The sequence below is a fragment of the Stigmatopora nigra genome, chromosome 1 (genome assembly GCF_051989575.1).
Source record: "Stigmatopora nigra isolate UIUO_SnigA chromosome 1, RoL_Snig_1.1, whole genome shotgun sequence".
Lineage (NCBI taxonomy): Eukaryota > Metazoa > Chordata > Actinopteri > Syngnathiformes > Syngnathidae > Stigmatopora > Stigmatopora nigra.
This window is the reverse complement of record NC_135508.1, coordinates 21606854-21633216: the sequence shown is the minus strand read 5'-3', so window position 1 is coordinate 21633216 and position 26363 is coordinate 21606854. Positions and strand designations below refer to the sequence as shown.

Genomic DNA, 26363 nt, shown 5'->3' with positions numbered 1-26363 from the left:
AACAGTTAGGTTGATGGGCTCGCCACTTGTTCATCGGCCCCCTTTTCCCTCCTGCATCTTTTTTATTTTTTCCTTAGTTTTAAAGTCCGGTTAATTTGTAATGACCCACATTTTTTTCCTCCGCAGCTGACGTCGTTACAGGCCAAGGTGCATTACTTAAGGTACCTCAGTGAGCTCAAACTTTACGGGGGGCGAGAATTTCAAGCAATTCTCTTGGTAAGTCTGTTTTTTGGCTCGTTTCAATCCAAGTTTTAACGAAAACACTTTTTGCAGCAAGTCGAGAAACAGATCGAGGTGACATTGTTAGTCGGTCCTCGTTACGGTATCAGTCACGTGATAAACGCGCGGACCAACCTCGTGGCCCTCTTGGCCGACTTCAGCCACGTGAACCGAATTGAAATCTTGACGGAGGATCAAGACAACGTTCGGCTTGAGCTTCACGTCCTGGACGTCCGGGTGAGCAGCGTTCCCGTCCGCGATGACGCTTCGGCGTAAGTCATACCATTTTAACAGGTGCTCTTTCATATTCCTTTGCCCGCCCGCCATTGTGCCATGTGAAAGCCCATCACCCTCATCATGGAGTCCAGCGACGCCATGAATCTTGCCTGTCTCACGGCGGGCTACTATCGCCTCCTGGTGGATTCACGGAGATCTATCTTCAACATGGTCCACTGCGGCAACGCTGCCGGAGACGACGACGATGACAGTAAGTTGTAGGAAAACCAATGTAGGGTATTTTCACGACTACAGTAAACCCTCAATTAGCGCGTCTTCACTTATCGCAAATTCACTACTTGACAATTTTTCACTGCTATTATTTATTTAAAAAAACATGCTTTTTAAGCTTCTTAAAAATGTGAAAACCCACACTTGTCCACAAAAATCATACTTGCAACGGAGGCCAGAGTCCTGGGTTCAAAACCAGGTGGAGTTTGCATGTTCTCCCCCTGCCTGGGCTACTCCGGTTTCCTCCCACATTCCAACAATAAATTCGGGTGTGCAATAACAATGTGCAATATTTTAGATTGTGCAATATTTTAGAATTTTTCTTGTGACTTTTTATATTTTGATGTTACTTCTTTATGTTTTTCCCGGGAAAACACACTTCGTGGAGTAGCAGCACCAATTCCGTAATGACAATAAGGGCATTTAATTTGATTTTGAAAAACATGCATCATGATTGGACACTCTAAATTGCCTGTTGGAATGAGTGTGAGCGTGAATGGTCCTCTTTCATGCCCTGCTAATCAAGATTAAGCGGTCTAAAAAATGAATGAATAAATGACTCGTAACTGAGACCTTGTGGTCGGTGTATATAAAATGTGGTATGTTGATTGTTCACCCAAGTAAGATACAGATATTGATTTCTCATTCCTGTTAGGGAGTTCTGCTCCCTCGAAACAAACGAGATGAGAATCCTCACCCGAGTTCAACTGTCAACTGTCTTCGACAGGTCAGGATCGCGTCCTGGAGTGGCCATACAGCACGTCCTTTGGCGACAGCGAGGAGCTATCGCAGAGCCGACCGGAGCTCTACGGGGACTCTCAATACTTGGAAGACGAGAGACGTCGAGAAAACAACTTCCACCCCAACTTCCGTCCAGCCCAAAATCCCGACGGAGACTTTCGGAGTCCGAGTCCGCTGCCGCCGCCCCACCCCCCTGCCACCAGACACAAACCTCAGGACTCACCTCGTAGCGCCAAAGTGTCATTTATTTTCGGAGGGGACCCGCCGCCCAACAAACCCGGGAGTTTAGCCTTCCAACGACTCCGGGAAAGCGACGAGGTAGCCGAGCGCGGACCGCCGCGGTACTTGCACAACGCCAACTTTGAGGCACAGGACAGGATGTCGTTTCACTTAGGTGGTCTGACGCACATCTACAGCAACATAAACGACGAAGGGAGTGAGGAACCCCTGTTAAGAGACCTGTTTTTTCGCGACGCGACGGACGAGGCGGAAGATGAGGACGAGGCCTCTTGCGAGGAAGACTCCGCTGGGGGGACGCCGTCGGTCGACGGCCGGGGGGGCGAAGGAGTCGCCACGGCGGCGGGAAAAGCTTCCTTCCTGATGCTTTCCGGACCCACCGACGACATCATCGACCTCACCTCGCTACCCCCGCCCGAGGGCGACGACACGGTCGACGACGACGAGAGCGACTCGCTCCTGCAGTCGCTCAACCTGGCCATCGCGGCGCCGCCGCCAGGTTTCCGTGACAGTTCGGACGAGGACGCGGCGCCCGAGGGGCGGCTCTTGAACCCGGACGAGAACGACGATATTCCGGTGTCGTTGATCGATGCCATCCCGATGCCGGAAGAGGCGCCGGGGGAGGAAAAGAGGAGGCTTGACAACACGGTGGTGAACACGCTGCAGGCGCTCGAAGCGCTGGCTGTCTCCGAACGGCGGCCTCCGCCACCTCGTCTGCCATCGGGCAGGAAAAATCCAGGTTTGTCGCTTTGCGCGGGAAGTCCTCGGGTTACCATGTCCTTGACCACCTGTGTGGGTTTTCTCCGAGTACTCCGGTTTCCTCCCACATTCCAAAAAACATGCATGGTAGGCTGATTGGACACCTTAAATTGCCCCTAGGTATGGGTGTGAGAGTGCACGGTTGCCCTGCGATTGGCCACTGGTTCCGGCTGTCCCCTGCCTCTGCCCCGGAGACAGCTGGGATTGTCTCCAGCACCCCCTGCGACCCTAACAAGGATAAAGTGGTTCAGAAAATGAGATGAAATAAGTTGGACTTGATTGTGGACAGCTTGGTCCTCACTGTGTGGAGTTTGCATGTTCCCCCGGGGTTACGTGACCCTCATTCAATTTCGTATTCGACTCGTCACACGATAAAGTCAACAAGTCTCGACTACTTCATACAATGTAATATTAATATGAATAAAAGAAGATTAAAATTGAATGATAAGGTTAAAATTAAAACATGATGAATGTTATATTGTGGAATATACTATTACAAGATTCAAAGTGTGAAAGAGCCATTTTGTTGCTCATTTTTCTCTAATATGAACCGGATATCAACAGCATCGGCAAGGAATTCGGTCGTAACTCGAGGACTACCTGAATCTAGAAGCATCGGTTACTTCTGTGTCCAATCACTTTTGCTCTCTTTCCCAGGTGTTTACACATCTCACGGCTTTAGCCCGGAATCTTCTTCCGACTCGGGAAATGAGACAAACTCCTCAGAAATGACAGAACTCTCGGAACTGGCCGCTTGCCATCGACTGAGCGAGAGCCACATGCGACTCCTGGTGGCCACCAGGGAGGGTTACCAGCCCTTACTGGAGGAGAAAACAGAATTCCCCGTTTCACCCAGCACCGAGACGACTACGCAAAAGAAATCCCGTACGCCACAGCACCTCAGACCACCCGCCGTCCCTCCGAGACGCAGTCCCCACTTGGACACGGTGCCGACGTTACGGCCGGATTGCCCGAGTGTGAGATCTGAGACCCCCAACGTTTCCTCTACTCTTCAGCGGCCTAACTCCACCACGCCAGGCGGAAAACATCACAAAAAGTCTGCGGACTCGAGCGGGAAGTACAACACCTTCAGCACAAGGGAAGGCTACCGAGGTGGAAGTGTCCACCGCGAGGGTCATCATCATGTTCCGTTCTGCGATCGAGGGGGGAGCTACCGAAGACACAATGTGTTCCTAGAGGACAACCAGGATCACGAGGTGAACAATCACCCCGACGATCGTCCCAGAATCCCCCGTCCGCCTCCCATCAAAGCGGATGGCCTCACGGACGTGGGCACTATGGAGTGCGCTATGGATAATAGAGCGGTGGAGCAGGACGAACATTTGGTCGTGGCTTCGTTGTTGTCTCCGGGTAAAAGCGACCGATCGGGGGCTTCCGAACAAGCATCGGAAATCCCGAATGACCACCAGTCCATTTCCAGACAGCAGAGTGTGGCACGTTTGTGCGAGTACCATCTGGCCAAAAGGATTTCTAACTTACAAGGGGAGGCGCACAGTTCTCTGCAAGGCTCCCTGTGTTCGTCGCTGGACGTGGGCGGCAGCGCCAACAGCAGCGTCTCCGCCACCCCAACCGACTCGCCGTTGGGTTCAGGAACGACCGAGTCCAAGCACCACCACCTGCAAAGGCATCCCATCTCCAGTTCCTCCTCGTCTTTACTCAGGGTGGTCAATTATGAGGAATTCAAACCCGGCCAGAACCCACAAGCCAAGGATATTCACCCTCACGCCGACCCTGTCCTCCTACGAAAAATGCTTCCCAACATTCACAATCCCTCTTCTGGCCCCGAGCCGGTCCGTCCTTCTTCGGCCACGCCGTCTAAACACAAAGAAACAATGACGGGCAAAAAGCCCTGTTATAAAAACCCCAACCAAAAGGAAGGCAGCGAAGCGTACCGACAATTGATCAACTATTTAACCGTGAGCCAGATGCACCAAGGAGGAAAGTTACACAGCGCCGGAATGGGCGGCGGCGTGAAAAAAGACACCCGCCGCTACATCACCAGCAACCCTCAACTCGTTGAAATGGTCAAAAATCGAGGAAATACGCTCCCCCGATGCCAATGTATCCCATCCGCCGCCTCGTCCGCCTTCGTTCGCCCCAACTTTGCCAACCCGAATGGCTCGCATTTGACCAACAAAGACCCAAAGACGTACCACGCCGCTACGCTCCCGGCCAAACTGAAGAGAAACCCCGAAACGTACGCCTCGAATAACAGGTTAGACGTGAGGCAAGCGCACGCAGAAAGAAGAAGCTCCTTCTCTGGACTGCAGAGCAACCTCGACAGGAACGCTCCGGACTCGGATCATTTCCTACCGCCATTCAAGAGAGACGGTGGCGCCTGCGGGCTGACGGCCGGCAGGCCTCCGCCACGCTCCAGAAGCCAACCCAGTTGCGGCGTAGACGATTGGTGCAGGACCGAGCCGAGAGAAAGGCGCGCCCCTCTCCCCCAAACTTCCGGCTCACGTCTCGGTGGTCAGCGAGCCGACTTGGACGGCTTCTCTCTCGGGAGGGGTCCGTCAGCCTTCAGGCAGACCAACCCGGTGGGCGCTGTCTCTTCCCCGTCCTCGCCGCAACCGCCAGCTCTCCCTCCTCCCGTACCGATTCAGGCGCAAGCCGGCGGCGTCCCTCCCGGCAACTCGTTCCTGCCAAATCAGAACCACGTCCGCTCCGTCAACCCCAGCCCGTCGATGTTAGATCCTTTGGATACTTTTCCGCAGAGGGGCCGCGAACTGAAACGGAGCTCCAGCAACGTCACCAACGGCTCCGGTAGCGCGGAGGTTCTTTTCGAGAAGTCCGGTCGACGGCCCCTGTCACCGTCCATGCCCCATCAAGGCGAGACCAAAGTCCAGAGGAGGCCAGCCAGAAAGAGGCTTTCCAAGAGTTATTCCCAAGGTTCCGTCTCATCCCACACCACCTGCTGGTCTTCGGGCGTGGATTGCCGAAGGGCTTCCGTGGCATTTCCAGTGCAGAAGGACAAACAAACCAAGGGCTCTCAAAAACTGGACACCAGTCCCTGGAGGTGTAACGGACCTTTTAGCTACTGCTTCTTCAAACGCAAAAGCGAGGGAGAAGACGACGACGGCGAGTGCGACGCGCCCAGACGTAGCCGCGCCGGGACTCACCTGGAAAGCGAGCGCGCCGCCTTGCTGGCCATATTCCCCTGCGGCTCGGCATTGGACGCGGCCGGCGAGCAGCTGTACGGCGAAGTCCTTGACAACATGAGTTTCAGCGACCGCCTCTCTCGAGTCAATGCCCTGAAAGACCGCATGTACAGCTCCCCTTCCGGCTTTGCCGACGTCCGCCGCGACGCCGGCGAGCTCATCGCGTTGGTGAGGTCCAGTATCGGCCGTTGCGACCGCGGCGTCCAAGTGCCCGGGCAGGAAGTGTCTCAGTCCAAGCAGCTCCTCTCGGTGGAGTCCAAAGAGTTAGGCCGGGCTTGCCGGCGCATGGCGCAAGCGTACGGCAGTCCCGAAGAGATGCTGTTGGCCGTTACGTATAGTTTCCAGGTGCTGTGTTGTCTCTGCGAAGCGTGCATGTGTCTGGTGAAGGGGCTCAGCGCCTCGGCCTCGCACCAACAAAGAGAGGTGGTGGCCAAGGTGGACGAAGTTGTTATGAACTATATCTGTTTACTCAAAGCCGCCGAGGTTGCCACGGTGGCTGCGCCGGGCGAACACAGCGTCAAGGCCCTGGTAAGACATTCTAGCACCATGTCGGCCATTGCGAACGCGCTCACGCGTTCTCTTAAAACGCTGCTTAGCAAGTGAGGTTTCCTTTGCTGCTTTAGCTGTCTAGAGCAGGGGTCCCCACGTCGGGCTCCCTGGACGGCTACCATTTGAAACAAAATATTAGCTTATCCCCAAATCCCATGTCATGAGACCACGGCTAGCGTTGTTCTGTTCTGATCGACGCAGCAAGTACGTTGACATTTGGTAACACACTTTGGGTTGAAAGATGGTGGGTGAGAAGTATTACAGGCCAACTGCAAAGTCCAAATGCTTCCCTAAAAAGGGAAATGCATAACATTTTATTTCGCCTGACCCTTCTTGGCTTCCGTACAAAATTGTTTTACCGTATTTTCTCGCATATTAGCCACCTCTGCATATAAGCCTTATAATTGTGGGATTTTACCATGTTTCTTGTATAAAACGCCCCCTGATTCACATTTTTCACTTCCATATTCATAGTTTTAGTACAAATGTATTACTTTGAAGGGAAAATTTTAAGAGAAAAATCATTTCTGAAATGCTGTATAAATCGATTGCTGGATTGTACATTCCTAAAAGGTGTTGCCTGCATGTAGACAAATTCACAAAGGAAGTCATGTGAGCAGTACAACCAGGAAGTGTGTGCGTAGAGGTCTAATTTGTTATCCCTAGGTAATATGGCATCCTTAGCGAGCAATGGCAGGCACAAGTAAATGAGTTTTTTCACGTTTTTTGCAAAATACGTTTTTCTTCTTCTTGAATTTCATTCATAGACGTCAAACTAAATTTTGTTAAGCGTTTATCTTTTTAGCTTTTCCGTTTCGATTTGAAATGAATGACCTTATCGGCTGCATTGTCTTGCATTATGGCATTTCGTGCATGTCAAGTCTAATTTATGCCCATATAAGCCATACCCTAGATTCAGACATATGTTTTTGTGACAAATAGGGCGTATATGCGGGAAAATGCGGTAATTGTCTAATGTAAAGTGCAATAGTTGTATTCAGATTAAGTCATATTAACTGACAGGTTTTTTCTCTCTCATTTATTTAAACACCTGTGCCTCTAACCGATCCGTAGAAACATTTTTATATGTTAAATTGAACCCTGGTGCAAAAAATAGGTTGGGGACCCCTGGTTTAGCGTCGCCTATGCCGTCAGGAGAAGTCAGTTTTAATTATTTATGGGTAGCTCTTTCGAGGCTGAATTACTTTGACTGTTACGGTAAACAATACCAATTATATATTTTATATATAATTATATATATATATATATATATATATATATATATATATATATATATATATATATATATATATATATATATATATATATATATATATATATATATATATATATATATATATATATATATATATATATATATAGATATATATATATAGATATATATATATATATATATATATATATATATATATATATATATATATATATATATATATATATATATATATATATATATATATATATATATATATATATATATATATATATATATATATATATATATATATATATATATATATATATATATATATATAATATATATATAATATATATGCTAAAAAGTTGTCCTCACTCATTTTTATTTCAATGTAAAATTTTTAAAAAGGTAATCTTAATATGATTTTCATTAAATCTAGTAGAACACCCTTTACTTGTGCATTATGTAATTTATTTTGAAATGTATATAGATAAACTGTAAATACTGTATTTTGTAAACCTATAGGTATGTTTTGCATTAGCATCCCATTAGATTCATTAAGTGCAGTTTTTCTACTGATGCATACAATCTTGAAATTTCACACATGTAAGGAAAAGAGTTTATTTATGTGCTAAATAGAAGGCTTCATTCGTGAAAGATAACATTTTTTGTTACACTGAAAGCAATATATAATGTACAACTTGTTTGAGGGTGACTTTACAAGTTCACTATTTTAACCATCGCTTCATACTGTATTTCACAATGGTTAATTTTTTTTTAGAATAATTGAATTTATATATAGTGTACAAATCAACAACTTCTTTTGGGCCATATATGATTAAAGACTGTTTTAGCTATATTCAAATTATTTTTACCTTTTTGTGTGTTATCAGTTTTGGAATCACCTTTTGTGCTTGAACTTCACTAAAAAAAGATCTAATGCAGTGACATCATATAAGTATCATAGTTTTTGATAAGACACAACCCTATTGAAAGAAAATATTAAAAGAAAATGTTTTAATTGTTTGTCTCCGTGTGTATTTTCATGATACATTCATAGTGAAATCTAAAATGTAAAAACTTGGCTGTTGTTGTGAGGAGAAAGAATACACGTCACTTATGACTCCGCCTCCAATTGTTTGACCGTTTACCACCGGAAACCATCCCCACCAATCAGATAATGCCACGTGGCAAGCCACGCCTGCGCGGGGTAACGCGTGTGGTGCCTTCTAGGACATAAAATAAATATGTTAGAACTTCGAAGTTGATTAGCTACGTGACGAGTTTAGGGATTTTCTTCACTGTTTTTTCACGATTTGTATTGAATATCGATGCAATCAGAAGTGACGCAGGAACTTTACAGGTCCAACTGGCTTAAGCGTCGAACTCTATCAGTGAAAGTACTTGTTGGGCACCCTCGTGTGCTCCAATTTGTGCCAAGATTAGCATCATTTGTTCTCAGCAGCAGGTGGAACAAACTTTTTCCACGATGGCAACAGAGACTGCTGCTCAACCAAGGCGTGCTTTGGTGGAAATTCAGCCCAAAATTGACGGTAGGTCCAAAAGAGAATCGCTTTAATTTGGAATTAGTCGATTTTCTCAAAGGCATAACATTGTTTACATCACGTGATCTCAAAGTGTAGTTCGCGGGCTTCTCGCTGTGGCATTATGAAATATGCATTTAACTTCAAAAAGTATTGTTCAGCTTTATTCGATTTTAAGGTATATTGTTTGCAATCATTTCCAAACATTTTGCTTTGCAAATTATTTTTAGCTGTAAGACACCTGAATCGTTTTCCCCACATTGGTTAACTACTGTTCAGTTTTTATTGGACTTTAAAGTTCATTGTTTTTAATGCTTGTTACAGATTTCGACCAAGTGACTATTTTTTGTTATTTAAAATCTTTAAATGGCTTTGAAGGGTCATCATTCAGTCCCATTTTCGGAATTAAACCTATGAAAATGGCCAATGAGTTACCTATAAAGTATTAAGTACATTTCTTCATTTCACCATATGTAAGATCAATAAAGAGACTTCTATTGTAGATCTTAATAATAATAAGTATTTTTGTAGCTGGTACTTTGTATTAAAAGAAAGGAAAAGACTGGGAATAACTGGTTTACATTTTGGTCAGGCATACGTTTCAGCTATGATGTTGAATAAAAGGTGCTCCTATATTTACTCCATTTCAATTTACTACAGTTGTAATAAGAAGGTCGTACCTGGATATCCTGAACACCCGCTCGTCTCCATCTCCACCTCCGAGAGTCCGAAACACTTCCCCGTCCAATACCAGGCTGACAAATTCAGGTAATGGCCCAAAAACAATGAATATTTAATGAGGCGCAAGCTTTGTCCCTCAAAGATACTCGACTAACACCATCGCCTATCACACAGTGGATTTCTCCATTGATGGTGAATGGAGCGGAAACGCCGACCAGCGGAGAAACACGGATGAAATCCAAGAACCAATGTCTGAACGGCAACTCGTCCAGCTCATTAGATCCCTGGTCTTGGTCGAGCAGGTTCATTCTTCTTAAGTGCATTTCTATACGACTTGGATTGGGACTACAAAAGCTTTTATCGATGTGTCATTTAACTCGAATCATTTTGTCGCAGAGTCGAGAATCTCAGTCTCAGACCACAGCCCTGAAGTGTCTTCAAGATGATTTACAACTCAGGAAGACCAATGTGTACAAATCCATTCCGTATTCCCGTTTTGGCTCCAACAGGGACGCTCACTGCTACAGAAAGGCATACCCCCACCTAGTGGCTTTCAAAGTAAGTAAACACTTAAATAATTATCGCATTATCTCACACATGCGTTGTAATTGTCACTCAAAAAGTGACTGAATCAAGGGTACGGCTTATATGCGCACACATTTAAATTGACATGCACGAAACTGCAAGGTGACCAAGACGAAACGTCATAACGCAAGACAACGTGGTCGATACGGTAATTTATTACAAAATAGAGAAAAAATAAACCGATAAAACACAAAACTGAATTAATTTTAGGGATGACAAACTAGACCGCGATGCACAAACTTCCTGGTTGTACTGATCACATGACTTCCCTTTTGAAATTGTCTACGTGCAGACAGCACACTTTTGGAATGTGCAATCCAGCAGGCGATTCTTTCAATTAATACAGTATCTCAGAAATACCACGTGCGATGATTTTTCTTAAGATTTTTCCTTCGTAGTAACACATTTGTACTCCCTATTAAATCCACGACCAAACCCCAATTGCCCACAGCACGCATCCAATGTATTATACCAAGGTGTTTGTTTATGACATAATTTCTTTAATTTATAATTCATATGTCTTGGCATGTTTTTTTTTAAAATGGACTATCATTCAACTACAAATAACATACAGACAATTGAACAAAATGTACATACCTCAAATGAAACAGATGCTAAGGGGATCGATCAGTCATTATTGATCACCTATTTTAGCTGCTCGCTGTTTGTTTTTTTAATATTATTATTCATGCCAACCTATTTGAACTAACTTTGTTCGTGTTCGATATCCAGGTGGCTTGCCAGGTGTGGATCCAAGTGATTTTGCAGAAAAAAGAGTGGGATGCCGTATTAGAACACACACTCACCGCGTGGCATTATATCAGCAAACTGCCACAATGGGACATAGCGAGTCACAACACACTGCGCGATGAGTGTTACGTCATTATGGCAGCACACAGTCTCACTGCGCTTCAGAACTACTGCCCAACACAAAGAAGAAGACAGGAGCTGCTGAGAAGGTAATGTCCAAGCGATTACCTCACTTACTAACATCTCTACATACAAAATTGACTAGGGCTTTTACATGTAAAATGCGTCTCTACTTACAAAAGCACCTCTGGGACCAATCTCTTCGTAAGTAGAGGTACCTCTGTTTAAGTTACACTTACTCAGTATCACTTATGCATCCCACATATGTATATTCAGGATTATATTATAAACCTCTATTCATTTAAGGTAAAAATGATTTATAAATGAGTGGACCCTGACCTAAGTCCAGAAGAGTGGTTCAGGACATGCATTTTTTTTTGTCAAGATCAAATGTGCTGTATTGTCTAAATTATTCAAACCTAAAAGCTAATTTTGCTTCCGCCAGGATGAAGTCTGCACAGCACAACAACCAGTCAATTGTGCCTTGCATTCACCAACTGCAGAGGATCATAGGATGTGATGATGACTTGAATTTATAATTACTTGAAGACTTGACTGACTGACTCCCCTTCCCATCAAAATGTACTCAAAATATGGATTGCCATGATTGCGGGTACATCATTTGACAGTTTTATATTTTGGAAATTCTTTGCAAAAAATGTAATGCTATATTTTTGTAACTTGAAGTATATCTTCTATTGTCTAATTTAAATGTCTTCATGCTTAATTTGTGTAGTTAGCGCTTTTTGACTGATTGCACTGATGCTGTTCAACCTGAAAACTTGAAAAAAATAGAGCTCTTAAAATAAATGAATTTTCTACTGCAAAAAAAACTATTTCTGTCATCTATGCAGGCACATTAGTGTTTTAACTGAGGGAGTACTATTGAATCATGAAAAACCTTTTTAACTCATTGGCTGGGAATTTTTAAATGTTTTATTTGCTACTTACAGTTTTATCCACGAGAGGGAGCCCACGTAGCGCATAGTCTTTTTAACCTAGAGCAATTAATAAATTAATCAGTCAAAAGGGATAGAATGGCTGGTGCCATTAACATTTTGCCCCAAAATAAACTGGTCTTGCCCACATGAAATCTAATAAGCATGAATGTGTCCCATGAACCAACCTGAGTTTATCAGTCCTTTTTAAAGTAAACAAGCTAGGATAGGCTCCATCACCCCCTGCAACCCTCGTGTGTATAAGTTGTTCAGAGAATGAATGAATGGTGAAAACCATGTTTTTGGCAAAAAGTACTTAACACAACTCAACTACAAATTCAGTGCAACTTTATGACTTTATTAACTGTTTTTTTTCTTTAAATGAGGACAAAATACATTTTGAATGGGCTGTAATTGGCAGGGAACAAAAATGGTGTTGAGTTTTTGCATAAAGCTAGCTTTCAAGTGACATGTTATATATTTTCCTTTTTTTCAAACTAAATGTCTTATTGTAATGTAGTTTGTTTTATTTAAGACCTATATGGCTAGTTTATTCAATATATTATCACAACAGTAGTGTTTGATTTCTTTTTTTTTTTACAATAATACTGCATAGCGGCACTAATTTATGAGACAGTGTATTGTGACAGGCCCAACGAACATTATACGTGGAGACACCCCCGCAAACAAAAACGGAATATTATACGTGGTTAGCTTTGCTCTTTGCACAGCATCCCCGCAATTAGGAAATCAAAACTAAACTCCAAACTCTAAATGACACCCAATCCACACGCAGACCGAACGCCCCGCTGGCAAGCGTTAAATATCTTGCATTTTAGCTCCCTGCCAAGCCAGGAGCGGAGGGGAACAACATAATAGAAGCTGTCAAAAGCTAAAATTATGCAGGAAGCCTGGCGAGGAAATGATCATAGGCAATTATGTCGAGGCGAGTGCCCTCAAAAGGGCACCTTCTTCATCTCAGAAGAGAGCACAAGCACACCCATAGCAGCCCAACTGCTCATTTCTAATGCCTTTCTTTCATTTTCTTGCTCTATTCTATCCATAAATATACATACCGGAATGCGTAGGCCAAGTAGACCGCCCCGTGGCGTAGCAGATCGTTCGGCTGAATTCGGTGTGGTGGTTGGGATCGATTCCCGCTCGGTGGCGGAGTGAGGGTGTCAAATTTGGGTTAGTTTGCGGGCCACTCTAACGTCAACTCGATTTCATTGGGACCGGACCATGTCAGATATAATATTTAGAATTGTTTTTTTATATTTTTATTTTGTGGGATTAAAAGAGTGGATCAAAAATCCTAAAGATTGTTTTTCATCTCAAAAGGAAACAAAATAGATATTTTTTATTACCTATGTCTAATATAGTGGAAACAGAATATTTTTTGTTCATTTTTAAATTCTATTTCAACTAAAAATATAAAAAGGAAACTAAAATTGCATTAAAGAAAATTGCAATTATTGATTTTTAAAAATGTTAACCTCTCAATAGTTCGATTTTAATTTCTTAATATTTAAAGTTCTCTCTTGGATTATTACGATGCATGACTTTTTGTAATTTCCCATTGTTGGGGTTATTCTGGATAACTAAAAATGAACCTAACACCCATTAACACAAAACTCATCAAAGTTAAGCAACACGTAAGTTGCTAATGTGCGGTTTTACGGTGTCAATGTCAAAAGAAAAGCATGCACCGTATTTTCACAACTATAAGGCGCACCACATTATAAGGCGCAGCCTCAATTAATCACACATTTTAAGTTTTTGTCCATATATAAAGCACACTGGTTTATAAGGCGCACTGTCTATTTTGGAGAAAATTTAAGACATAAGTGTGTCTTATAGTCGTGAAAATACGATAAATATGAATAAGCCCCACGATAGAACAACCCACACCACCTAGCGGCCTGTTTTTTATGTTGACACCCCTAGTTTTCGATCCATAAAGTCCGAATCCTACGACAATACAAGGAACACACTTAATCCAGTATACTATGCTATTGCTCCACTACGAAGAAGTCCATGTTTTTACTGCCTCGCAATATGTAATACGCAGTGGCAGGGATTACGCTGAAAACCGAGAACACATCCATTCTGGTGTAAATTAGCTGTCAGAGCCGCAGCCCCCCCGTCGTTTGCTATAAAACATATTACATTTATACGTCTCGATAGCTCATTGTCATGCAGTAAGGGCAATTTTTATTGATTGAATAAACACCCGGGCTTGAGTTTACATCTGCCGTATCCAAACCAGGGATTGATATGGCTCGTAAATGCTCATTATTGGTGAGTTGTGAAGGAAATGTTGGACGATCTGTGGCGAATAGCTGAAGGCGCCTTTTGGTGTAGTTTTTTTTCTTCGTCTTTCTGAGGGAATCCCTCCTTGTCTCAAGACACAGATTGGTAGGAAAAAATGCTGCCTGGTTTGCTTCAAGTGTCGGCCGGCAGAGGATTGTGTAGTTTATCCTTTTCCTTCAGGCAACGTCCTCCGTCAAGAGACAATCTTTACTCTGAGGGTCCGTGGCAAGTGCTCGGCCTTGTCAACGTGGGTCCATTAACTCCTCCTATCAGATGTCTTTTGGTGAGTTGTTCACGTTCTGAATTGCTAAAGCCAACGTATGACTTTTGATACCCTCGAACCAACCGAGTCAGCAACCCGTGGCGACGAATTCCGTTTCTGGTAAATTTATTAATGCATACAGTGGTACCTCAAGATATGAGCTTCATGTGTTCCGGGACTGAGCTCATATGTCGATTTACTCGTAACTCAAGTGAACGTTTCCCATAGAAATGAACCAAAAACTAATTCCAACCGTCTGAAAAAAACCCAACAAAAACAGTATATTGGATTGGAAAAACATCTATTTGTTCAAATTCACCATCTATTAATAAAGTAACAAATAACTAGCGGTTTAATAGTCCTAATACTAGACGGGTAAGCAATGCATGTTATTGATTTAGCATCAATGCTAAATTGTGTTGTAATTTGTTATTTTGTTCAGCTGTTTTATTTGAGAATTCATGAAAAACAGTCGCAGTTCTAAGAGTGTTGCTTATTATTGTAGGAGTTCTTCTGTTGTTCTAGTCTAGTGTATATTTTATGTTAATTAGTGAATTAGCTCGAGGCTAGTGCTAGTCGGGAGTGGCTAATCGCTACGCTAGCAGATGCCCTTCATGTTCTATTTACTGTGAAATGTGTATTAACTTATGTGCCTACTTTTGATATGCTAGATCTATCATTTTCACCCGTGATTTCAATAGTGATCAGTGAAAATAGGTTACAAGCCATATGAAAAAGTGTTTTATTCGTTTATTAATACAGAATGTGAATCCTTTTTTTTTAGGCCTCAGGCTCCAAAATGTATTGGACGTCTTATTCCGTCAGTGGCAGCCAATGAGTTAAAGTGGCCTGAATAGCATACGCATACAAAATTTGTCGTCCCTGTAATTTTTTTTTGCTTTTTATACGTGGCTATGGAGAAGTTGATGGATATAAGATGTCACTTGGCGGATGGCTCCGGGCGAGAAGAAGCATAAAATGGAAAGCAAAAGCCATCGACTCCACTGTTTTCATGGTGTTTATGACTTGGTCTGACAAGGATTCAAGTGGGCTCTACGCCGCAATAATCCTTCTTTTGTTGTTGGGAAATGGCTTGCCGTCAAATCCTGCCATTCTTTGACACTAATAATCCAAAAGGTTGCCCGTTAATAAGCGCTTTTATTGAATTTGCTCTTATTTTGCCCGACTCCATCTTCTCTCTGGCGTTCGTACCGATTGCATCAGCAAGAAAGGAGGTTGAAATGATTACATCAACCACTGAGCCGGAAGCGAGCCGTAAACAAACGACTTTATTCTCACTTGTGGATCGGTTTCACGTGAATAGCATATCGTTCAAACATGAGTCCTTGTTCTCCTTTCAACAACTGTTTTCTTCTAGGCTTTGACTTAAGTTTCAAAGTGTGAATCAGCGTCGTCCAAACTAGAGATGTCCCGGATTGATATTGGGCTCAAACACGTCTTTTCAGAGTATCAGGTAAAAATATCTTGTTTTTCAGTACATTTATTTTTAAATTAGCTATTGGCTGCCATTGACGGCGATTGACGTCCAGTCCGGGATAACTTGACTCCCGCTGGGAAATCCAGGACTCGTAGGCATCTCAATTGTTTCAAGATACTTTTACACTGAAATTCCGTAATTTTGAGACTAAAGGGTCACTACTTTTTTTTCTCATCTCGATTTTGGGCCCGAACACATCGTTTTTTATGGGCTCTGGTAACAAAAGATGATTTTTTTTTTAAAATGTATCTTGTATGGATTAATTGGCTGCCATTGACGGGGATGGAAATCCAGACTTAGATTCATAGGCGTCTCAATTTTTTCAAAATAGCTAGACTAAAATGCTGTAATTTGGGGACTAGAGGGTCACTACTTTTTCTCTTGGTGTACACGTAGTTATCATAGACTCGAGTAACCAAAGATGAGTTTAAAAAAATAAAACAAAATAAATTTGCAATGATTAATTGGCTGCCTTTCAACAGTGATAGGCACCCAGCCCAGTGTTGCGCTCCTATTGGTGAGTTCGGGACTCAGTGCTTTCCATGTTTTAGCTCACAGGTTAGCGGAGAGCCTTTTTGCACCCATCAAAAAAGCCACTCATCGCTCGGGAGCCATAGGTTTCCTACGCCTGGGTTAGTAAGAGAGCAAAGACAGTGTGTCATTTGGCATTGTTTGGGAAACAAGGCCACGTTGCGTGCCTTGGTGACCAGCTTCCTGCTCTCCCTCTGGGTAGAGCGTGGCACATATTGTGGCACGGAGGCGCTATTGCCACCAAAGAGGACATTTCCATCTGGCACCAAAGTCGCGTTCACCCCATTCGACGGGGCGAGACAAAACAAGGGAGAAAGGCGGAATCATAACTTTTGTTTTGTCTCTTTCAACTCACTTTTGAAATGAGGCTGAAGGCAGAAGCCAGACAAAGTTTAAGACAAAGTTTAACAAAATCTCATCAATTCATTAAAGCGACAGACAATATGAAGAAGTATAAACATTGGCGTTTGTAGGATCTCTCGGGTTTCCAAGCGAGTAATCTCGAGTGGATCCAGCTCACCAAAGCAAGCCGCAAAAAGGAAATGTTTATTTTTTATTTTTCCACAGAAAACTGCATCATTAACATTTATACACACAGTCTATGTATATTTATGCAGTGATACCTCTACTTACAAAATGGGTTGCAGGGGAGGTTTTGTAAGTTGGATTTTTTTTTAAGTAGAAGCAGATTTTAAATTGAATTAGCATCATTTCTTTCAGTGATCTTTAATACTTGTCTTTAGTCTGTAAAAATGATAAAGCTATCCCAATTTTGGATTATTATAGATGTGTATGTATGTAGTATGTGTGTATACATATATTCCCAGTACAGTGATACCTCGATATACGAGTGCCCCGACACACGAGCAATTTGAGATAAGAGACAAATTTTGATAAACGAGCAGACAGCAGACGCGAGAAGCTGCTCACAAGCACATCATGGCCACTGTTTTTTTCAGAGGGTTGAAACAAATTTTTTTTTTTTAGTTCATTTCTATGATAAACGTTCGTTTTCAGTAACGAGGAAATGGACATACGAGCTCAGTCCCACGCATTAAGCTCGTATCTCGAGGTATCACTGTACTTGATCTTATAGCACATTTTAATATTCTTAAAGCATTTTTTCTTGTGTATCATCCTTACATATGATACCTAATGTAGTTCATAATACATTTTTGAAGCAGAACATTATTTTTCCTTAGCGTAGCGTGCTCACATATTGGCAATAATTCATGTGACATCACATGGACAAAAAAACTAACAAGGTTCTTCTTTACATTTCTACGTTGTGTACCTTGGCTTGAATTTTTCTCGATTGCTTGTCTCATTTATTTACCCTCCAAATGCGGAAGACGCATCTCCAATGAGCCGTTTGAGGAAAAAAAAAAGCTAAATATCATTAGCGCTCTCGTCCGCCGCGAAACTTTGCCTGGCTCAGCACTTCCCGCCTAACGCGTGGCTTTGACGATTCCGGTTCCACTGATTAGATGCCTCACGTTTAACAAGCCCGGCGAGTAAATCTACGACGCGGATTACAGTTTGACGACTGGAAACTGGCCGTGATGTAGCGCTGGGCATATTTCCCAAATCATTGCAGACGATGAAGGCGCCAACGTTGAAGGTGTCAATCGATCATCGCTCGCCTGAGCAAATATCGTTCGCACAAGAGCTATTTTCTTCCCTCCAGATGTTCACCATGAAATGAATCATTGTAAAGCGTTTCCCCGCGTAGGAAAGGAAACGGCAAAATGCCCGGGACACTCCAAACGAAGACAAGAAATACAACCTGGCGTCCTCCTGGCGCTTTTTACCGTCTCATTTTCGGAAGCGCAAGGTCGTCGGCGGGGAAATTATGACTGCTTTTATCTCTTCTACTTTTAAACGCCCTTCATATTCACACTCTCAGATGTCCGCGTCCTCCCATCAACTCAACCTCTTCAAGCTATTAATCCGTTTATGATAAGTTAGCCGTGCTAATTCCATCGCACGCACGGGAAAATCTAGATTTTTTTTTCTACCACGTGATGCAAGTGTGTTACATTTTAAGGGAATGAGAGGAGTCACCTTGATTAGCGATGAATGGCTGTCATTGGCGGTTAGTACCGTATTTTCTCGCATATACGCCGTATTTGTTGCTAAAAAAATGACTGAATCAATTGTATGTACACAAATTAGACTTGACATGCACAACGTGACAAAGGTCACAAAGTCCAAAACACCATAACGCAAGACAATGCGGCCGATACGGCCATTTATTTCAAAATAGAGAAAATATAAAGGGCTAATCAAAATTTATTTGGATGTCTATGACTGAAATTCAAGAGAAAAAAAACATATCTTGCATAAAACGTGAAAGAACTCACTTGTGCCTGCCATTGCTAGCTAGGGATGCCACCATCTTACCTAGGGATGACAAACTAGACCGCTACGAATACACTTCCTGATTGTACTGCTCACATGACTTCCTTTTTGAATTTATTTACATGCAGGCAACACCCTTTTGGAATGTGGAATCCAGCAATCGATTTATAAAGTATCTCAGAAATACTATGTGCGATGATTTTTCTTAAGATTTACCCTTCAAAGTAACACATTTGCACTCCCTATTAAAACCATGAATGTGGAGGTAAAAATTGTGAATCAGCCGTCTTATACGAGACAAATTCTAAAATTCAATGATGTTAAGTCAGTTTTAAGGGTGCGGCTTATATGCAGGGACGGTTAATATACGAGAAATTACAGTAAGTGTACATTTTGGGCCGAAAATAGAGTGGTGCGTCCCACATGAGATCCAGTTTTAAGGCATGATGAATGTTGCTCGCCAAACAAACTGAGTTTGGCAACCCTGACTTGTTCTTTGTGGTTCACGTACAGGTCCGGATAGAATGCAGATGTAGAGTGTGCGCGCATGACTTCCTCCTTCTTTGAGCTCGTTTCATCGACGGCTGGCCAAAGCTGTGATCCATAATTCATCTGCTCTGAGCACTCTGTATGGAAGGAAGGATGCACGTGATGGGCGGAGTCTTACGCTTCCCAATGAGGAAAGGCAATATTTATAGGTAAGGATGCGCAACTACTTTTTAAAAAGGCGGACGTATTCGCCGCATGGCAATGCGATTTCCGACAAAGTGCGGGATGACATATTTGACTCGAATGTTTGAACCTAGCAGAAAAAAGGAAATAGAAAATTAATATATAGAAATTCAAAACTTCTATATGATTTAAATATATTCTTTATTGAAGTGACTTCCTAATTTTTAATATTTTTCTTCATTTAAAACCCAGAATGTATTGCTTTGTGTTAATAATGCCCTTTGAATATTTCTTTTCATAACCACGGCACATTTCTGATTATGAAGAATCTTATTTATGAATATAAATATGCATGCATAGTTTCATTGATTAATCCATTTATTACTTCTAGTTTAATGTCCGACATAAACAAATTCAAGCGCTTATTTTGACGTCAAGAGACTCAAAAGAGCATTAAATACATAATAAAATGTAATATTGTCAAAGTAAAGTGTAAAAAATATATATATTTCTCAACATTTTTCCATTTATTCACATTTCACATTCAGTATTACTAACTAAAAGAGAATATTGAATTTGAAGCTTTTCTCCCCGGCTCAAATGACTTTATTTCATTGAATCATCATTGCACCTCAACTCTAATTGTTTCACAGTGGCACTACTTTTACCCGCCGAACACTAGGACATAATATTTCATTTTTGTTTAATTGAGTCTACCTTCTGTTGGGATTGAGAGAAGGAAAAAAAGGGGCAAAAAAGCCGTGGGTGGTTTCTGTCAAGAAGGCTGCGATTTCCCAGGACTGACAGGCCAATGTTATAGTGCGCTTCATACATAATTAAAACTTTGCTTGTCCTCTTTCTGGCTTGTTGAATCTGCTTTTTGACTTGAAGCACATGTCCCACTCATTTTTTGTCCTCGTTACGTTTTCATTCCGATGCTGCTTCTAATTCATCGATTGGCCAATTTAAAGCTTTCCTGAACGTTGAAAGATCATTAAAACGCATCTGAAACCTCTAGATAGCATTTATTCAGCCATTGTATGAACCGCTTTGTCCTTACTAGGGTCGCGGGGGGTGCTAGAGCCTATCCCAGCTGACATGACAGCCAATCGCTGGGCATAAGGAAACAAACAACCAATCACTTGTAGCTAGGGGCAATTTAGACTGTCCAATCAGCCTACCATGCATGTCTTTGGAATGTGGGAGGAATCCGGAGTACCCAGAGAAAACCCACTCAGGCCCGGGGAGACCAGGCAAACTCCGCACAGGTGGACCGACCTGGATTTGAACCCAGAACTGTAAGGTCGACGAGCTAACCACTCAATCCTGTTTTTTTGTTTTTGAATTATAAATGAAAAACTAGATTTTCTATTTTTTATGGATTTACATTCAAAATTTATCAGCATCCTCAGTTCAATGACAAAGTGGAAAAATATTTTGGGATGAAAAAGGGAACAATGTTACTGATATAAATATTTCCTTTTTTGCATGTTTTTGTTTTTCAATTATAAATGAAACACTATAAATATTTTGTTTTTGGTGTATTTTCATTAAAAAGGGGGTATTGACGTAAAACGGAAAAATATAAATATACAGTTTTATTTTATTATTATTTATGGTATAATCTTTTCCCAAAATGAAGAAAACATCAAATACTTTCTTATTTTAATCGTGTAATAGTCCTAGTTTTTTTTCAAAACATAGTAAGATATATTTTTTAACAAATATATATTTATGAATTAAATATTTTATATTAATATTTTTATAAATTAAAAGTAGAAATATTTTATTACTATTAAATTATTGAAAATGATTTTTTGTAGAAAAAAAGGATAAAAAAAATTAAAAATGGAAGAACGTGTATTCAGCTTTTCTCAATAAACAAGGGGGGTGGGGCAAATATTCTCTATTGTACTTTCAACATAATCTTCATTTGAATTTTAGCCTAAAAGTGGCCCCACATGTAGAAGTGACGGTCTGGGTCGGACCCCCGGGCCGCTACTTTGACACCTGTGGTGCTTAAAGGAAAAAAAAATAAAAATCACTATCAAGGGAGCAATTGCCTATATATTGGTCATCAATCAACATTGTGGTTTGTGTGACTTGATGACCAGGGATAGCCATTTTGTCGACACTTGTCGACGCGGTGCATGTTTAGACTCAAGCTAGCGTCGGCGAAGGCTGAAATGAGGCCGCCTCGCCTGGCGCTCTCGTAGGAAAGAGTGATGGCGAATCTAGGTCATCTCCAACTACTGATGCGTCGCCAAGCGCACTTCAAACAAACCTGGCCTTTAGCATAATGGCTGGCCGGAACGCGCCGCCGGAATCCGATTGCCGTTTTCTGCCGCGGGCCGAGGCCACGAAGCAAGTCCATCTTTGATTTTTCTTTTTTAAGAGTGGGAACAGCGCCAAGCTACAAAATGATACGATCCATTTTGCGTTTGAGCCTTTGCGTATTCGCGTCCATCGATAGTGCGATAGTCGGTTAAAATTGACATATGGTATTACTTTGCCACTTAGCGGAAGGACACCAAACACATACCGTATTTTCTGGCATATTAGCCACCTCCTTGTAAAGGCCATACCCTTAAAAATGCCTTAATTTTACAATTTCCCTCGAATAAGCCGGCTTCTGATTCACAATTTTCACCTCATTATTCATATCAAAAGGATGGTCTGCTGGATTGCACATACTGAAAGTGTGTTGCTTGCACGTCGTAGACAAAAATAATAAAAAAGGAAGCTACGTGAGCAGTACAGTTATTCTTCTATTTACGAATCTGGGTATGATTTTTTTTATATGCAAATTGGTTCCGAAAATTAGTTGGTAGTTCTGTGAGCACCGGGGAACGAATTAGAGAATTTACATATAAAGTACACCTCAACTTACGAAATTTTCAAGTTACGAAAAAAGTTATTGAACCAATTAATTTTGGAAGTAGTTACAACTGTAAATTATTTTTAAAAATGTTTTATGCACGATACGATATGATTTTTTTCCTTAAATTTCATTCACAGACATCAAAATAAATTTAGCATGTTATCTCTTTATCTCTATTTTGAAATAAATGACCGTATCGGCTACATTTTCTTGCGTTTCGTCTTTGTCACCTTGAACTTTCGTGCATGTCAAGTCTAATTTATGCCCATATAAGCCGTACCCTCGATTCAGCCATTTTTTTAGTGACAAATACAGCGTACATGCGAGAAAATACGGTAACTACCCATTAGAGAGCCCATGAATGAAGCAAAATGGAAGTGATGTTACGTAGATTTGAAAAGGCCACCGTGTGAACGTTGTTATCTTTTCTGGCGCTGTAAGCAAGGTGCAATCTGTCTCCGCCACCACAAAAGAAGGCATAAGAAATGAATGAACGCAAAGTCCAAATGATGCGGGGGCCCCATTAAAAAAAGAAAAGCCCGCCCTGAAGTTCAGGCGAGGGAATGTTTTGTGTTCAAGCTCGCAGAATAATGTTTTAGCGCGCCGCACTCTTCGCCTGAGCTATAATTAATGCAAGTGGGAACAGAAACAGAAGTTTTGGCTCCCTCTGAAAAGCAATATCGAGGCAACGGAAGGTTTGGTTTGTGTAACGACAAAAGCACAAAAAAAGTCCCATTCAATGTCCGCACATTAGCCGGTAGCATTCGATCCAGGAAGCTAAATGCTTGAATGTCGTGAAAATGTCAGGCTTGGTGCTGCTATAAAAGATGTGGTATTTGCTTGAGTTTCACAAACATTTAATGGGTCTACTTTAATTTCCAGGCATTTTCTGTTGAATTTGCGGCTTTTCTGGGTCACTTTATGCTGATTTTGAGTCATTTACTGTTGAATTACTGTTGATTTTGGGGCATTTTTGGCTCACTTTATGTTGATTTTAGGACATATCTGGGTCACTTTGTTGATTTTAGGACATTTCTGGGTGACTTTTTGTTTATCTTGAGTCACTTTTAGTTATTTATGGGTATTTCAAGGTAACTTGCTGGTTGGTGGTCATTTACAGTTGATTTGGAGGAATTTCTGGATCACTTAATCTTCATTTTGAGTTTTTCTGATGATTTCGGGGAACTTTTGGGTAACGTCCTATTCACCTGTAAATTACTGTTGATTTTAGGACATTTCTGGGTCACTTTTTGTTCATTTTGAGTCAATTTTAGTTATGAATGGGTATTTCAAGGTAACTTGCTGATTCACTTACTGATTTGGAGGAATTTCTGGATCACTTAATCTTCATTTTGAGTCTTTCTGATGATTTTGGGGTAACTTCCCATTCAGCTGTAAATTACTGTTGATTTTAGAGCATTTCTGGGTCACTTTGTGTTGATTTTGGGGCATTTCTGGGTCACCCTCTGTTGGTTTTGGGGCATTTCTGGGTCTTTTCCCATTAATATTGGGGCTATTCCAGGGATATTTTTTTTAGGGAAATGCGGGTTAGAAAAGAATGAGCACCAATGTAGAATGTGCAAGGGGTTTTCAGATTTTACTAAGCGAGTGAGTGATTGAGTCAAGGACATCTGTGGCCCAAAATCTCTCTTAAAAAAGGTTCTGAATGCTGTGTTTGTCCACTCCTTCACTCATTAAGGATGGACTATTCACGCTGTGCCTGCGGATGACAAAGACAGCTCACAAGTGCACACTTTGACCAAGCGGAGGCGACTTCCTCAAAGGCTTCCCTTCATCGGAATTCTCCTGGGGCGGAATCTCCAAGCCGTTTTGCTCGACCAGGGCCGAATCAAAAGGTGCGCTGACTCAAACCACATTTCACTGTTTGTCAAAATAACAGTCTAATACATTGAAAAAAAAAAAAAAACAAGACGGCGTCCTTCAAGTTTTAAATTAAGTCTAAACAGGCGTGTCCAACTCATTTTGGTTGCAGTTTACTTTTGGCCTAAAAGTTATCTTTAATTGATTTAAATCTTCATGACAAAGTGCACAAATAACAACAACAAACATACAGACAAATAAACAATCAATCAATAATAACAACCAATAAGTAAATAAATAAATTAAACTTATAAGTAGTCAACAACTTAAACACAGTGTTTATTCGAGTATAACGCACAAAATTTTGAACCAAAAACTGACGTAAAGTTCGGGTGCACAATATACACAAATCCCGATGAAACACTTGGCATGAGCTGAGTAAAACAGAAAAAAAATGTATACCAATTTTTTTGTCACAAATTATAGGTGCGCATTATACTCCAGGAAATACGGCAAGTGCCATTGATAGCGCTAGACGTCCGATCCATTTGGCTGGGTGGGTGAGCCAATTGTAGTTAGCTGGGATAGGCTACAGCACCCTCCGCGATCCTTGAGGATAAGTGGCACGGAAAAAGAATTTTTTTTTTAAATCACTCTATATATTGATCTTTCCCTTTCACCTTAGGTGGGGGCCAGGTGTAGCCACGCCCCCTAAATTCCGCCCCTGGAATGACTACATTTCTCACTTTATTTCTTCTACTTGTAGCCTACATTTCACATTAAATTGTGTGTGTTTGGGGGTGTGTGTTTGGATGAGGGAGGTGGAAAAGAGAGAGAGGAGAGGAGGGTGATAGAGAGAGGGGGAGGGAAAGCGGAAAAAAGCCAAAGAATGTTCAGCCTGCGCATCGTTACCTCGGAACAAGCACGCCGCTAATGTGCTTCCGATTTCCCAGAATGATCAGACCGATCGATGTTACCGGCAGTGTTATCGACTCGTCGATCTTTCGCTTTCCTAATCTGCTGCGCGGCCATTTATCTGCCATTGGCTGCAGGTGTGTGCGCACTGGCAACATGTAATTTTTCTTGATAGGACGCTGCGGGCTTTTTTTGTTTGTTTGTTTGTTTGTTTTTTCCACATTTCCTTTTTTTTGGGACTGGAACTGCCGCACTACTTTGGGGACTTAACATGATTTTTTGCAACCGTGCTCCCTTGTGCAAGCCATTGCTTCCCCGCGGCGGCCCCCCCAATTGACAGCGCAGAGATCCAACCATTGGCAACTGGGTCAAGGTACGTGTTTTCTTGCCCCCTCAACTCCCATTTTGAACAGTTTTCAAGCGGAAATCTGTTTTAAGGGTGCATGCCCGTGCGTTTTGGGGGGGATAACTCAAGTCATCCAATTTGAGATACGGCGTGGGACAGAATTTGAGGGGAGGGGGGCGCTTGATTTACGTATTTATACCTCGCAGCGGTTACCAATTGCTCCATTTTCTCCTTCAAACGCCACCGAATTTCCGGATTTCGGTCCCCGTCGCGCATCGTGGTGAAGGTCGCTATTTGTTTGGACGTCTGTGGTCACGACATGGCAGCGTGCTGTGCTGACTGCTTGCTTTCATGAGCATTTGGCCGACTACAAGCGACAACAACTGGACCAAGTACGTCATTTGCTCTCTGCCTTCATTCTGCAAGTGTACGAACCCCCCCCCCCCCCCCCCCCCCCAAAAGCCCCCCTGCAAACCCACCAGTTACAACACGGATGTGCGTTGCCCTTTTCTGGGACTGACTGGATATCAATGCTTTGATGGAATACGCAAGAAGCAGTGATACCTCTACTTATGAAATGAGTTGCATCCAAACTTGTTTCGTAAGTAGAGCAGTATTTTATATGCAAATTGTGCCCCCTTACGCAAGAACCACTGCTACCTCTACTTACGAAATGAGTTGGCTCCTAACTTGTTTCGTAAGTAAAGCAGTATTTTACATGCAAATTCTCAA

General features: G+C 42.2%; 3 protein-coding genes and 1 long non-coding RNA gene across 8 annotated transcripts in view; all 4 read left to right on the top strand.

Moving 5' to 3' along the window:
• LOC144202899 (FERM and PDZ domain-containing protein 4-like) overlaps positions 1-7436 on the top strand; it is a 34251-nt gene extending 26815 nt beyond the window's left edge. For all 4 annotated transcript variants that reach the window (XM_077726027.1, XM_077726035.1, XM_077726008.1 and 1 more), the window contains 5 exons: positions 127-216; positions 274-456; positions 562-706; positions 1454-2443; positions 3121-7436. In XM_077726027.1, the coding sequence (XP_077582153.1) occupies positions 127-216; positions 274-456; positions 562-706; positions 1454-2443; positions 3121-6248 (4536 nt within the window). In that variant the 3' untranslated portion in view covers positions 6249-7436. The remainder of the gene's footprint in view (positions 1-126; positions 217-273; positions 457-561; positions 707-1453; positions 2444-3120) is intronic.
• A 1175-nt stretch (positions 7437-8611) lies between these two features.
• LOC144200890 (uncharacterized) lies at positions 8612-11918 on the top strand. The gene is made up of 6 exons (XM_077723267.1): positions 8612-8966; positions 9618-9725; positions 9813-9940; positions 10035-10196; positions 10956-11182; positions 11539-11918. The coding sequence occupies exons 1-6, from the start codon at positions 8903-8905 to the stop codon at positions 11630-11632; spliced, it is 783 nt and encodes a 260-aa protein (XP_077579393.1). The 5' UTR covers positions 8612-8902; the 3' UTR covers positions 11633-11918.
• Positions 11919-15903: 3985 nt separating this feature from the next.
• On the top strand, positions 15904-24399 carry LOC144193473 (uncharacterized). The gene is made up of 3 exons (XR_013325774.1): positions 15904-16080; positions 19510-19694; positions 24249-24399. It is a non-coding gene; the product is annotated as an uncharacterized LOC144193473 (long non-coding RNA).
• Positions 24400-25592: 1193 nt separating this feature from the next.
• The window catches only part of LOC144197398 (interleukin-1 receptor accessory protein-like 1), a 46274-nt gene continuing 45503 nt past the window's right edge, over positions 25593-26363 (top strand). Inside the window, exon 1 of one of the 2 annotated variants that reach the window (XM_077718016.1) lies at positions 25593-25658. The gene's annotated coding sequence lies outside the window, so the exon portion shown is untranslated. Of the gene's footprint in view, positions 25659-25834; positions 26024-26363 lie in introns of those variants that run through there. The other variant, XM_077718015.1, reaches the window with a different exon arrangement.

Coding starts and splice junctions, on each gene's coding strand:
- LOC144200890 (XM_077723267.1), top strand. CDS start 8,903: ATGGCAACAGAGACTGCTGCTCAACCAAGGCGTGCTTTGGTGGAAATT. Junction 8,967..9,617: donor AATTCAGCCCAAAATTGACG/GTAGGTCCAAAA, acceptor AATTTACTACAG/TTGTAATAAGAAGGTCGTAC. Junction 9,941..10,034: donor CCCTGGTCTTGGTCGAGCAG/GTTCATTCTTCT, acceptor ATTTTGTCGCAG/AGTCGAGAATCTCAGTCTCA.